This window comes from Podarcis pityusensis (genome assembly GCF_964106645.2).
Source record: "Podarcis pityusensis genome assembly, chromosome: 8".
Lineage (NCBI taxonomy): Eukaryota > Metazoa > Chordata > Lepidosauria > Squamata > Lacertidae > Podarcis > Podarcis pityusensis.
The window spans coordinates 38,359,147-38,374,272 of record NC_138033.1 but is presented as its reverse complement, the minus strand read 5'-3'; the positions used below and the strand labels follow the sequence as shown (position 1 = coordinate 38,374,272).

Genomic DNA, 15,126 nt, shown 5'->3' with positions numbered 1-15,126 from the left:
CAGGCTTCAAAGGCACCACTAGGCCTCTTTGCTTCCAAGAGGCTCTGCCACGGCTGCTTTATTCTGTCCCACCTTTAGAAAGGGTCGCCATTTAGTCCAAACTTCCCAATGCCAGCTGCCCTCCAGATGTTTGGGCAGCTGTGCTGGCTGGGAATTGTAACCCAAAACATATGGAAGGCACCATGTTGGAGAAGGGCAGTTTCAGGTGTTCGTAGGAGGCAAGGTGTGGAATTGCCGCCTACATCACTGTCCCTTGTCCTATTCAGAGACACAAACTCCCCTGTGGCAGCAGCAATGTTGAAGGTGGAAAACAGCCACAGGGGCCCCTCTGCAAGGCAGGATTAAAGTGGGATCCTCCTCCTGCTGCTCACACCCATCCCCACCCAATATTCCCCTGAGGGAGGAAACACACAGGCGGCTCCAGAGTCCAGCACAGCCATTTTATTGGACTCCACTTGCTGCCTTAGATCCAGTCAGTGCACTTGATACAGAACCCAGCGGGAGCTCAGCAATCAAATCCCCAATTCATTTCTTGCCAGCAAGAAAGAAGGATGATGATGATGATAATAATAATAATAATAATAACAATAATAACATAATAATAATAATACACAGAAAGCTTATTTTCCTGGAAGAGTTTCAGAGAGAAGATGGAGGTTTTGGTGTAGGGCATAAATGGGGAGGCGGATAAGGATTGGCAGCACTTCAAGGGGGGAAGGAGGGAGGAACGCAATGGGGAGGGGGGTGTATGTGATGCACACACGCGCGCACACACACAGACACACACACACAGAAGTCCCTCCCAGCATGGCCAGGAGCCATCTTCTGTGGTGGCACCCTCCTCCTTTGGCCCTCCTTCATCCAGCCCACCCAAACTGGCAAAGTCCTTCAGGAGGACAGAAGAAAAAGAAGGGAAGGGAAGTAGGGGCAACATTGCTGGCAAACGGGGGCGGGGGGGCAGGAACAGACAGGGAGAAGAGCATGGCTAGTTGACTCCTAAAAAGTGCATTTGCTGCCCAGGGAAATCCCTGGGCTTGCGGGGGAAAGGGATACAGAGCCTTCTCTATGTTACATTAAAATAGACTATTCTTAAAAAATATTTCAATTGCTATAAAAACCTCACCTCTTCAGGCTTGGCAGAGCTGGGATGCTTTGGAAGAGAAATGCATGCGGCTCCTCGGAAAGCGGTCCAGGGGGACTGGCCAGAAAGAGGCAGGCAGCTCACAGCCAGATGCAGGGGGTCCTTCCAATGCACAGGCCAGCAGGGACTCAAACCAAGCAGCTAGTCCATAAGGGGCAGGGCGAAAACAACATGGATAGTGCTAAAGGAGAGGGATGCCTTCATAAAGGCAAAGCAAGAGCCCCATCAGCACCCCTTCTGGACCCACACCCAGCAGTTAGGAAAGACCAAGAGGGGGGCGCTCTCAGCCCTGCCATGGGTGCAGTGCCACAACCTCAGTCACCTGGCCCATAGGAGAGGTGGTGACATTAGTAGCCGCTTTTGGCATTGATGCTCAGGAGTTGTCCTACCCCACAGGGGGGGGGTGTATCTAATTTTGACCCCAGATTGGTGCTTGATCTGCACCTCCCCGCAGCTTGGCTCTGATTCCAGCTGGACTGGGAGGTGATGGGGTAGGAAGAGGCGGCCTCGGCCAGCCAACACTGTTGGACTCCTAGCCCAGGGAGGAGAAGAGGCAGCCAGGGGCCTTCCCAGGGCACCTGAAGAGGAGCTTGAGTCCAGGCCTGGGTCTGCTGCCCCTTTGCAACTACAAAGCTTGCCATGTCAGCTTAAAGCAAAGGCAGCCACTAGCAAATGCAGGCCAGAGTTGGCTTTTTGGTCCCTCCCTGGCAGGAAAGGGGAAACAGCATCTGGGAGCTCAGCTCAAACAGTCACAATCTGGGATGCCTCGACAGGCACAGCCAAGCAGCAGTTAGTGGCCGGGGCTTGGAAGCAGAGCGAAGGTGGCCGGGAGCAACGTGGCTTCCATCTGAGTTGGCCTTAGGGGCAAGAAGCTGACCTGTTTAGGACAAGTAAACCTGCAGGGACCCACGTGGCAAGACTCACATGGGGAGCCTTGCTGGGGTGGTGGGAGAGAAAGGTTGCCCTTTGGCCACTGTAAAGGAGGTTGAAAGAATCTCCACCCACAACGCCTCTGTCAGCTTTAGGACCAGGGACATCCGTTTTGCCTCTGCGACAGGCACCCTTGGCCTCTAGCAGGGGGACATAGGAGGAAACAGGCCTCCATAGACCCATTGGCCTCTCTCCAGCTGAGCTGCCCCAGAGCTCCCAGCGGAATCGGAACTGCCAATTTGCTGTTGAGAAGCTCTGGGCACACAAACACCCACACCCTGGTCTTGGGTGGAGATTTAGGTTCAGCATGCTGTGAACTAAGGGGGTGGGTGGGGGCTGTGGCCTTTGGGCAGCATCAGCTGGGACAAGGGGGGGAGAGGGAGAGGAGCAGCCATTTGGTTCACCCGATTCAAGCAGATATACAGAGCGAGAGTCAAAATGCAATTCTCAGGCAGGCAGGCAGGCGGGTGGGCAGGATGGTGGCAGCCGTTCACTGGGAGCAGAGGATGATGGGAATGGAGCGACCCGAGGCCCTCTGGCTGGGGGCCTTGCCCTTTCCACCAACGCCGCCATCCCCCTCCTCGGCCCACATCCCTCTCTTGCAGATGCAGACACACGGCTCAGATGACGTGGCAACAATTGAACTGTCCCAGAGAGAGGAGGCTCTCCTTGGAGGCAGGCCGCATCCGGAACGCGAGGGCCTTCTCGCAGAGCGGGAACTGCAGGATCCGGTCCTTCAGGTTGGCGTTCTTGCCCTTGGCAGGGTCCAGCTTGATCACGTCTGCCAGGCCCTCACTGCCACTGCCGTTCCGGTGGCCGTCCTGCTTCGGCCTCTGGGCTGGTCCCATCTCAGGGCTTTTTCGGAACTGGCCTTCCGGGTCTGAGGCTGGGCTCATCTCAGCAGCTCTCTGGCCACAGCTGCCCCGAGCCAGAGTCTCATCGTCATTCCGTGGCCCGTCCTCTTTCTTCAAGAGTCTTTCTTCCTCCCCCTCCCTGGTGCCTCCTTTCCCTGGGGGGGTGTTGTTGTTGGCCTCTTCCTCCTTCCCTGGGGGCTGCTCCCTTCTGCCCACTGCCTCCAAGATGGCACTGCCCTTCCTCCTCTCCTCGCCGCCCATCCAAGAACTGCCTCTTGGGCCTCCTTCTGCTGGCATTTCTGGGCCCACCTCCTGTGGCAGGCAGAGGCTGCTGCCCACCTGAGTGCCCATGCCTTCCTCCCGTTCGCCTTGCGGGCATGGAGGCCTCTGTGGCGCTGCCAGGGAGAGGCCACCCTCAGGCCCTTGAGGCTCCGGGCCGCTGCGGGCCTTGGGGAATCCTGGGCCGAGAGCCTTCCCTGTTTTGTTGTGGGACGCAAGACTCCGGCAGAAGAGCAAGGAAGCCTTGGCACTCTGGAAGTCGCTCATCTGCTCCTGGTTCAGGGAAGACGTCCTCCTGCGGAACAGGCCAGGCTTCCCCTCTTCTTCTTCCTCCTCCTCCTCTTCCTCCTCCGAAATCTGCTGCAGGGCGGGGGTGCTCTTGGCAATGGGGGTCTCGATCAGTGAGGGCCGGATCAGGGCTCTGATGGGCTGCCCGCACCCGTGGAAGCTGGAAGGTGACTCATCCTCCCCCAGTGCAGAGAAGGACAGAAGGGACTTCCCAGAATGCTCTGCAAAGGCCTCCAGGGCGCTCTTGGTTGTGGGCAGTGGCTGAGGGCTTTTGCCTGCGGTTGGCAGCGGTTGGCCGGGGTCCCCCACGGCGCTGAAGGAGCTCCTGAGAGAAAGAGGCGAAAGGGAAGATGCTCAGAAAGCTGCAGTAATGGTCAAAGCAAACCCCAGCCTCAAGGAGCCCAAGACTTGCCTGCTCTCGACGTGCTGCGCCAGGTTGTAGGCCAGGCTGGCTCCAGGACTCTGCTTCTCCTGCTTCTCCCGCAGGATCCTCTCAGCCAGCAGGAAGTAGGTGGCCGTCACGTGGTTGTAGCGGTTGGCTTCCAGGGCTCTGTGCAGAAGGGGATGCAAGGGACAGAAGTCAAGGGGACCCTCGGAGGACCCTGCAAGGGGCATGTAGAGGTGATACAAGGGCAAAGGAGGTGGGGAGGGGAAAGCAGTCTCAACTCCAGGAAGGACGAAAGAGGCAAGATGCCCAAAGCCTCTCCTGGCAGAAAACCCCCAATGCTGAGAGGGCACTCACTGCCAACAGGCTCGTCTCAACCAATGAGATGCTTTTGGTCAAAGAGGACCAGCCTATCCCAGTCTGAGGCCCTCCAAGGTTTTAGACTACAACTCCCATCGGCCCCAGCCAGCACAGCGGTGCTGGAAGTGACAAGCACTGGCTGGGTCTCATGGGAACTGTAGTCCAAATAATCTGAAAGGCCTCAGGTTAGCCAAAGCTGACCCAGCCCAGGAGCGAAAGCAGGTGGCTCCAGGGCAGAAGTCCTCCACATGAGGAGTAGCCGCAGCAGCCTTCCTTATGACTCTTGAGGAGAGCAGCCCACAGCATCTGGTGAGGGGTTAGGAAGGAGGGCAGGGCTAGCCTGAGGGGGCAGCCCCCAAAGCACTTACTTCCGAGTAAGTCCTCTCTTCCTGCTCCCCACTACCACCACTTTCCTCCCAGCCAACCAGAGCCCTGTCGGATGGAAATTCAGATTCCTTCTCCCACCCTTGGGAGACTCACTCCTGGATGGTCTCTCGGTCCGCAATGTTGCCGCACATCATGGCTTGGATGATGATGCCGTGCTCTTCCTCCGAGACCCGCCTGTGCGACGTCAAAGGCAGGAGGGAGCGGCTGGCAGGGGAGGGGTCCACACCTTGCAGCCACGGGTGGCTCTCAATCTGCTCCAAGGAGGCCCTCTTCTGGGGGTCCCGCTGCAGCATCTGGGCGATCAGGCTGTCCAACAGAAGGGGTGTATGGGGGGGCAGAGTCACGCGGAGGCCCTCAGATATCACATCTTTCCCGCTCCCCTCCTGTGAAGCCCCACCCCACACAGATAGGCAGCAGCAGGCTGAACTCCCCACCCCAACCCATGGCAAGATCTCTTCTCACCCTATGTGTTCATGTGACTCTTGTCATTGCTGGTCTCTAAGTGGGGGCAGCCGGGTCCTACAGGGCCTGCTGCTGCCTGGAGCTCAGTCAGCCTTAGCCCCCCCCTTCCTTCCCCACGGACAGAGGGAGTCTGGGACAAAGGGGGGAGCATGTGAAAGGGCACTGTGTCCCATCTCAGGCATGCCTGCCTGACCTCTCACACCATTCCCCACAGGGAGCAGGCCCAGCCCCGGGGGAGGGGGCAAGGACGGAAGGATCCAGAACCCTCATTCTTTCCCAACCTTATGCCCACTAGGGTCTACTCTACAACAACCATGCTGCTTTGGGCAGAGCCTGGAGGGCACAGGGTCAGCAAAGGGGCAGGGCTACAATTTGGGCAGGTAACCCAGGTGCCTTCTGTCTGGAGGGAGGAAGGAGGTGCAAGACCCCGTTGCCACACCTGGTGAGGGCAAGTGGGGTGGTGGAGGGACACCCTGCCTGCATGACAGGTGTGGGGGGAGTGAGTTGGGAGGGGGGGTCTGGTCGTACTCTGCACACTCGGAGGAGACATGAGGGGGGGTCTCATAGCGACAGTCCAGGATCATGGTCAGCGTCTCACTGTCGTTGGCTTCCTGGAAAGGCGGGTGCCCACAGACCAGCATGTACAGGATGACTCCCAGGCTCCAGACATCTGGAGAAAGACAGAAAGCAGGAGAGGAACAGTGATCATTGGCCTGAAATAGAGAGACCCCCACACAAGCACTCCAACAAGTTATTGGCTTTCCACCACAGCACCACTTTGTAAAACTAAGGCTGCTGCGGAAAAGGAAGGTAGCCTTAATGCCACAGAACCGTGAGAGGGATCAGAACCTCTCCCCAACCTCAGTGTCCTATGGAGATCCTGTGAGTGTCAGACTAGGACCTGGGAGTTCCAGGCTCAAACCCCCACTCAGCCATGAAGCTCCCTTGGTGACCTTGGGCCACTCACTCACTCTCAGCCTAAACTACCTCAGAGGGTTGTTGTGATGACAGAATTCGGAAAAGGAAAAGCAAGTACACTGCTATGAACTCCCTGGAGGGAAGAAGGTGGGGGATAAATGGCGTAAATGCAGGTGAGCACTCCCAAAGTTCACCAGCCCACCTCAGTTCCACAGCCCTGAACCAAAACGTCGTAACTTTTCATTGATCAAGCTCAAACAACAAGTGGCATTAATTGCAAGCATTTGATGAGCTGCATGGGGGCTTACAGGGCAGGACCAGCACTTTGAACTTGGCCTTGCAAACAGTGCAAATCCCACAAGCAAGGCATTTTATGCTAGAGGGTCATTTGCCCCCAGAAGCCCCCTGGCTGCCAATGTCTGCACCAGCTGCAGCCTCCAGATCAGTCCCAAGGGTAGTCCTACTTACACCTCATCCTGTATAATGTATGCCTTCCAACTCAGGACTAAGATGAAAAAAGGACCGGCACACCCTAAGCAAAAAAGCCTGTTATTTGCAAACCCCCCAAAAATGGGGGAAAGGAGAGAGGGGTGCCCAAGGACCTTGGCTGTCCTGGATTTGGGAGGGAGGGAGGTGCAGGGCCGAGTAAGTTGAGAGAAGGAAGCAGCAGTGAAAGGTGTGGAGGAGGACAGGAAAAGGCTCCTTCCATCTCCCTCTTGGCCTGAGAGCCAGAGCCCACCTTCCTGACTGGATTCCAACTCCTCACCATTCGGCTGAATGGCTGGGATGCTGGCTGGAGGGAGGGGGAGCCCAACAATGTCTGGAAGGCCACAGATGATGTTGTCTCTTGCCCCCTGTCCCCAACTCAAGAACCACCAAGATGAGCCCTGGGTTTGGATTCTCTGCAGATGAAAACAAGTTGGACTCTCCCAGCAGGGCTGGACAAGGCAGGGAAAGAAGGCAGCCTGGAGAGGGGGGTGGGCAAAGCTCTTGGAGGCAGAGGAAAGGAGGGGACAGAGCACAGATGGCCCAAGAGATAAGCAGTGCGGTGGGGGCCTCAAATCCTTTGGAGCATAATCGGCTCAGGCAAGCTCTTGGCAAGAGCTGTTTCTTCCGCCTCCTGCTAGGCGCTTCTGCCCAAGTGGGTCAAAGGACCCCAAGGCCACCCAGGGGACCTTTCCAATTTTACCCTTGCATGCCCACCCGATATGCCTAAAGCTGTTCCCCATCCCACCCAGAAAGACTGCAGCAGCCCTCTCTGTTGTTCTGGCTTTTAGGGGGCACTGCTAAGCATTTAAATGACTCGGGGCACAGTTCATAGCACGCATTTGCATCAAATTTCCAAATGCTACTTTATCAACACCTCCAGGAAACTATGATATGTGCCTGGGTCTCCCTAGCTCTGCACCCAGGTTTAAAAACTAGGGAAGGGGTAGTGGAAGGAACAGGAAATGTCGGGTCCTGCTGTAAGAGAACTGAAACTCAGTCCCCCTCACAACACCCTTGACAGCACACTGCCATTAGGTGGATCCTACAGAAAGTGGGGGTGATTGTCTACTGACAGTTGCAGGCAGGTCCGAGATCTGCAAGGGATGTGTGCAGAGGTAGGAGTGTTGTTGAGAAACTCCCTGGTTTCAACAGAACAGGTTGCAGCAGTAGCACTGCCATGCTTGTTGAAAGAGTCTTCTTACCTCCCTTTCCCAAATCAACAAGGAGGGAGACAGTAATGGGCAGCAGTCACAGAGTCTCTCTCTCTCTCTCTCTCTCTCTCTCTCTCTCTCTCTCTCGTGTGTGTGTGTGTGTGTGTGTGTAGCCAATGCCTGCTGAAATCTCAGGGTGGAGAGGTGGCTGTAATATTAAAAAACCCCACCCTCGCTGTACAGCCTTCAGCTGTGGGGTGAGCCATCTCTCCTCCTACCAGCAGCATCTGAAGGGCACATGAAGGTCCTTGGAAAACAAAGGCTTCTCCTCCTCAGGTTTTTATTATTGTATGGGTTTTCTGTTTTTTTTAATGGTGAATGAATATTCACACAACTATCTGTGCATTCATTGCAACTATCATCATCATTCATCATTATCATCAACAAAACTGCTCCAAAACATGGGGTCCCACTGGTGTCATCAGAGGTGCTCATTGCCAGGACTGGGACTTGTTTTCTTTTGCATAGCTGGGCCCTGGGGAGGAAAGGGCCCCTGAAATCAACAGAGCCAGAGGCCCCCCTTCAAAGCAGATACCTGAGAGGCTGCACATGGACACACCCACCCAGACTTCAGGGCCCTACAGCATAGCTTTCCCATCCAGACCAGACTGAAGGCTGGCTATCTGGCTCATTATTCCAGGAGCAGAATATAGGCACATGCACGGGAGATGCAGGCAGGGAGAGGGCTGCCCCTGCCACCCCATGGTGCCCCAGGAGTAGTTCAGGAATAGGGAAGCCCCTCCCTGCAGTGAGGAAGGCAGCAGTGCCTGAGGCAGAAGGGTGCTCTGGAATGCTGATGCAAGACTAAAACCAAATGCTTAACAAAGAATGCGGCCTGCAAAAGCTGCCCCCGGGTGAGAGATAGAAAAATATTGTGTGTGGCATGTTCCTCTTGCCGCTTAGGGCATATACACACTTCCCCCTTTTCCTGTGGCTTTCCACACAGAAAAACCACTCTTTAGTGCTCAGTTGAAGGAAACAACAATTCAGGTTTGCTCCAGGTTTACATTTGCTTTGATGCAGACTTAAAGAATGGGTTTCCCCTTGGAAAGGAGTGGGACAAGGGGGAAACCGCTTGGACCCATGCTTTCTAGGCATGGGAGAAGTGGAAGTGTGGATGAGCCCATAAAGAGAGGGGCTTTGGGTGTGAGGGGCATGCAACTCCAGTGGCCTCCCTAACTCTACCACATCCTGTTCTTAACTGGCTAGGCTGCTTACAGCAAGTGGGTTCTTGCAGTTATTCTCAAATCCCCGTCAGTGTGTTGCCACATGGTGGGAATGAGGTGGACCTTGGACAGCCGACGGGGTGTGTGTGTCCACCACTTATTACTGCAAGCAAGACTTGTTTGCCCACAAACCAATGACCCCATCAGTCAACCCAACTCCAGCCCACACACCCCACCCTCCAGCAACGGGCTGGGGCCCCAGGACCAGCTGCAAGTCCCTTCAATACAGGAAGCGAGGAAGCCACTTCTAAAAGGGGATACTGACAAGGGGCAAGGTGTCAATCTGTCTCACTTTCACACACATACACTGAGCTAGGACACAGGGACTCCAGGAAAAAAGCCCTTGCCCCCTCCAGTTGCTGAGAACTGTGGAGCCAGGCCTTGCTTCGCCCACATATTTGCCTCAGTTTGACGGCTTGGCTGTGAAGAAAAACAAGAGGTTATCTCAGGCTCCTACACAGCTGGCTTTAAGAGGAGACAGGAAGCAGACTGCCAGCACAGAAGAGCAGCCGCTGCTCCAAGCGTGCTTATAAATAGCAGCCGAAGGGGTGCTGCTATGCAGTCAAGGCCCTCGTTGCTGCAGGTGGCCAGGAGGGGGAGCAGCAGGGAGGAGAAATCAGCCACTGGGGGACTTGAGGGTGGGGTGATGCATGCACAGGGGGCGGGGGCAGAGGAGAACACCAGCTGTTCTGAAACAGAACATTTTCCTTCTAAGAAACAGAGTAGCAAGTTGCTGTTCACAGGTAGCTGGGCTCCCAGCAGTCAGGGGCCTAAAGAAAGGTCTCAGCTGCCAGGAGGGCTTGCAGCTGCCTGTAACATAGTCAGGGCCCTCAACTAAAGGGTGGAAGAAGGAGGAAGTGGATGCAAATCTGCAACGTTCTCAGAACAGGCACATGGCCTCAAAGGTGCAGGATGCTGCAATTTCAGCTTTTGGTTCCTCTTGGAACTTTGCATTAAGATTTGTATATGGTTGAAGAGGCAACAGGTGCTGCTCACACAGACATCGACCCCACTGCCCTCATGTTGTCATATCTGGTATCTTTATGTGCACTGTGGCCAGCAAAACCAACGCACACACACACACACACAAACATACAGACACTTCACAAACACCCCCTGCAAAGCCCAGGGGCTAGCAAGGCCATGAGCTCCCCTGGAGGCAGCAGGGTGAAACCTAGAGCATATTGCAGTGGCTCAGCTCCAAATAGCACAATAGGCTCAATGAGAGAAGCAGCTCCATTCAGTTCCAGTCCTGTTCTCACTGGGCCAGTCTTCCCATTAGGCAGAGCGAGTGGGGCTCCAGCTGCAGCAGCAGCTCCCTGGCTCTTCCACCTGAGGCCTCCGTTTTTGCCAATCCCCTTTGGGTGGCATCCAGACAGAGCTCTCTGTGCACCCTTGTAAGCTAGCTCTGCTGCCCTCCTGCGCAGTGGAGAACAGGTGGAAGGAAGAGTCGGCTGCCGCCGCTCTGAGCAGCTCCTGTGTGTGGCGTGGGAGGGTGCCAGAGGCAGCAGGGTGCCTTGGGCTGCCAACCCTGTGGTTCTTGATGTCCTCTTTCAGACCCAAACCAAGTGTAGCTCAATGGCTCAGTTGCCCCATTTGAGGAGCCGAGCACAGCAGGAACCCACCATGGCATCCTTCTCAAGCCTTTTAGGGATCCCACTGGCCTCAAGCTGCTGGATGAACTCTCTTGCAGGCTAGGAAGCCGTCATCTTTAGGGTCTGCCTAGGCAGAGGGCTCCCTTTGTACACTGCAGGATGGGGATGTGCACTGCTCAACAAGCATCTTTTTGTTTCACACATGGTAGAAATGTTAGGGTGGGGACGGGAAAATAAGCTTCCCAAAGCTGCAGAAACCTTTCTAATTTTCCAGCCCATTCTCAAGGCTTCTGGCCTCCTGGTCAATGGACCAGTTTGGCAAGCTGCAGAAATGGCTGGCTCTCATACGCACACAGCTCATTATTCCCAGAGCCTGAAAGAGCCATCCCCGGCTGTCTGAAGTAGTGGCCATTCTCCTCCTCATGGCTCCGGGACCATTGAAGAAAAAAACAAAACACTCTGCTGGGCAGGCAGGAAATCCCACCCATTTCCCTCTGACCTCACCTCTTCCTTCCCAGAGCACCATTTCTCACTTCCCAGGTCAAGCAGCTGCCTTGGCAAAGGAAAAGAGGAGGGGGGCAGGAAGGATGGAGCAAAGGAAGCAGGCGAGGGTGCTCAGGCCCTCTGGCAACAACTGTCTATGAAAGGCTGCAAAATGCCAACAATCCAGCCCTGTTCAAGGAGTGGGAGAGGCAGTCAGAACAGCAGTCTCTCTCACCCCCTCTCTTTCTAGAAGCAGCTAATCCAACCCCCCCCTCCCCTCCGCAATTTACTGAACAGCACCGCAGGAATGGGAAGAGAAAACCAAGCAAATGCCACAGGTGACTCACAGGGCTCCCTACAAACTCTCTCTCTCTTTGTTCTGCTCCAGGCTACCAGGGTGCCCTGCATGCCAAGGAGCAGCATGGCATGAAAAGGGCAGCGGCTAATGGGGCAAGGCCACTGGCAGACCAAGGGTCAGCTGAGCAACAGGGTGTGAGGCCCAACAGGCCTGAGTGCCCTGTGCTGTGCAGCCCATGCTCCGGGTCACAGGAGGGTGCTGCGATGGGGATGCCAGCCGGGAGAAGCCACAGTCTGGAGGCAGGCTCTGCACCTCTCAACAAGCTCTGCTCTTTCCTGCTAGCAGCCGCAACCAAAAGTTCTAAGCAGGCGAGCAAAGAGACATATACGCACACACACAAACCTCCCTCGCCCACACCACATCCTGCCCTGCCCAGGCCTCCTCTCTAGCTCAGGCAGTCTTTGGAGGTGGGGAGGGGGACTGGCCAGGCACACAACTCACACTAGACATTTATTCCTGGCTGGGCCCTCACTCGCCTCCCCTCTTGCAATCCTACGGAAGCAGTCACCAAGAATGGCCAGATACTGGGGAACCCAAGTCAAGATACCTGTTGCCAACATGAGACTCAAGCTAAGTTGGAGGGCTCAGAAAAGAACAGGGCGGGTGAGTGATTACTTCCTTCAGCAGCTTCCCCACCATGCCTGCCCCCACCCTTTAAGGGAAAAGGTCACAACACCCAACCATCCTGGGCCTACGTTGTAGACTGTCATCATTTTGCTTCCTTTGGCTCTGGGGGTTGTTTGTTCATTAACATTGGAGATTTTTGAGAATCAGAAAATGACCTGAATTTTTGCAAGACTGATCATTATTCAGTATTCATAGATTCATTCTGGATGGTATTGCATCATGCACCATAGTGAAAATCCTTTTTTTAAAATGGGGAAGAGGGTTCTGTTTGTTCTCTGTTTTGAAATAATCCATACCTTCTCCTCTAAATGTATTTACAGAGATTGAATTAACCACCAAAATGGTGACAACATGGCAGAAACTTCTATCCTCCTAACCTTTATCTGTTGCCCATATTTTGAAGGCTGACTGCCCTTTTCAAAATCTGGGGAGGGCAACACAAGTTCTCCTATTACAACTTGCGGATATACTACAAATGTTGCTGTGTTGTTGTTCCACTATGGAATCTGTGTGGGCAATGCCACATTTAGAGAATATATTTATGTCCTACACAAACACAACTACTGACATTGGATTAAACTCCACCCTAATATGTCAAAGGCTCATGATAATCCAAGGCCGAAATATGAGCCCTGCTGGATCCCAGCAAAGGGCCATTTCATGAGCTTGGCCTCTTGCTTTCTCTGTCAAATCCACAAGGAGCACATGAAGGCCTCCCTCTGTTGTGGCATAGCTCCAGCCTCTGGCATCAGGTGTTTTGGACTACAACTCCCATCAACCCCAGCCAGCATGGCCAATGACCAGGGATGATGGAAACTTTAGCCCAAAACATACCAGAGGGCAGGTTGGCAAGCCAGAGAAGGCTGGATTAGAGCGTGGTGCTGGTAACACCAAGGCTGCAGGTTCAATTTCCGTATGGGAGAGCTGCATATTCCTGCATTGCAGGGGGTTGGGCTACATGATCCTCAGAGTCCCTTCCAACTCTACAATTCTTCTAGGCCTTTTATGATGTTATCTGGTCTCCACGAAGGACCAAGGCTTTTGTGTGGCAGGCCCTATCCTGCGAAACTCCACACCTGGGGAAGCGTGGCAGAAACTGTCCCTGCTTTCTCTCCGACGTCTTTTGATTGCTGGGGCAGGCCTTCAGAATACACATTTTTCTTTTAACCAACCAGCATTCACCAATGCTTTTAATTATGTTTTATACATGTTTATAGACTGTTTTGTGTATTTTACATGCCGTAAGCAGCCTTGCTATATTTTTTGAAAGAGCAGGTTATCCAGTTTCAAATAAAATAATAAATAAGGTGCAGTAGGTCTCAGGATGTCCCTCTCCACCTCTTGCCAAATCTTCCCCCTTCGAAAGGCCACCAGAGCCCCCCCCCCCAGCTCTTACCGACAGCAGGAGCATCGTACTCGTCCCCCAGCAGGATCTCTGGGGCAGAGTAGGCTAAGGAGCCGCAGCTGGTGGTTAGCATTGTGCCTGGCTGGAAGCAGTTGCTGAAGCCAAAGTCCGTGAGCTTGACCACACCCTGCTCTTGGAAGAAGACCACATTCTCCGGCTTGAGGTCCCGGTGGACCACGTGGAGGCGGTGGCAGTAGGAGATGGCGTGGACAATCTGGGCAAAGTAGTGCTTGGCCTTCTCCTCCCCCAGGCCTCCCTCATGCTGCATGATGTGGTCGAACATATCCCCGCCATCGCCCAGCTCCAGGATGAGGTAGAGCTTGGCGTGGGTGTCGATGACCTCATACAGGCGGACCACATTGGGGTGCTGCACCAGCTTCATGCAGCGGACCTCTTGCAGGAGGTGAGCGGCCGCCCCGCCATCCAGCTTGCTCTTGTCAATCACCTTGACGGCCACCCGCTCCCCCGTGAAGACATGCCGGGCCAGCTTCACCACCGCAAAGTGGCCCTTGCCCAAAGTGCGCTCCAGGTCATAGAGGCCAGCAATCTTCCCTTCCGAGAATGCCCGGGCGCCGGCAGCCATGTCCACAACAGCCTCCGCCTCACAGGGGTCTCGGCATGGAGGTGGGGGCTGCAAAGAGAAGACGCAGAGTGAATGGAGGGAGGGGTAGCTTTCTCTATGGCCCTCTTCAAGCCCCCGACATGGGAGGGAAAGGCTCCCAGCTCCACTTTCAGGAATTTTGGGGCTGCAAAGCGTACCCTAAAGGAGCCCTGGCCCAGAGGACTCATGCAAGCAAGCCAAACCTTACAGGTTCCTTACGAATCTGCACATTTCTACTTGAATTGGAATTGGCACCTTTCAGCTGAAAAGCCTAGTGGCAGCGAGAGGGACAGCAAAAGCCATGCCCTGGCCTTCATCTGAGGGGCTGATACAGCTTCCTCAGACAGTTTCGGTGATGCCACTGCCCCACCTTGATACATTCTGGAACCAATCCTTTTTTTGATGACAGCCCTGCCACGCAGAAAGGCCAATGCTCACCACAGTTAAAAAAGGAATATGTATTTCAGTAAGAAAAAGGACCGATTTTAAGATGTTTCCCACGGATACTTCACATACATTTCCTAAACAATGAGGCTAATCCAGCTGCTAACCCATATTAAGGGGGCTGCCAGATGGTCAGTATTTTGCAGGAGACACCCAAGCACAAACCAGAAAGCTAAGTTTGCGCAAGGAAAGAGAATTCAAGAGCTCTGTCGCCTGAGCACAACAAACGCTTTAAGAAAGGATCTTGACTTTCTGTGGTTTGGAAAGTGACAGTGGGGGGGATGCACTGGAAAGCTGGGGGAGGACAAATGATCAGTGGGAAGTTGTTTTTAAACTCCTCAAGCAAACCAGGGTAAGGGGATGATGAACTGACTGGAGACAAACCCACTGTGTAAAATTTGTGCAGGAAATCACAAAGAAAGCCTACTAAATGGGTCACCTAAAAGGGCCCCAATTGATGGCTAAAGGGTGTTCCTCACTGTCTCAACCAGGCCTTGCAACACTTTAGTGTTCCTGGCTCCCCACCACCACTAAAGCAATAGCCTTATTAAAAAAATATAAAAATAAAATATTTATATACCACTGTATCATAAGAAAAATCAAAGCAGTTTACAATAATACCTCTACAGAACTGAAACAAAATTTAGAATCGGAGACCAGGTATTTATTATGGAAAGAGGTGC

General features: G+C 54.1%; 1 protein-coding gene across 1 annotated transcript; it reads right to left on the bottom strand.

Moving 5' to 3' along the window:
• Positions 1-426: 426 nt before the first annotated feature.
• LOC308483030 (serine/threonine-protein kinase SIK1-like) lies at positions 427-14,059 on the bottom strand. Its single transcript, XM_081016575.1, has 5 exons — positions 13,390-14,059; positions 5,615-5,756; positions 4,718-4,930; positions 3,905-4,042; positions 427-3,817 (listed from the first exon to the last, which is right to left on the bottom strand). The coding sequence occupies exons 1-5, from the start codon at positions 13,979-13,981 to the stop codon at positions 2,692-2,694; spliced, it is 2,211 nt and encodes a 736-aa protein (XP_080872701.1). The 5' UTR covers positions 13,982-14,059; the 3' UTR covers positions 427-2,691.
• Positions 14,060-15,126: the final 1,067 nt, after the last annotated feature.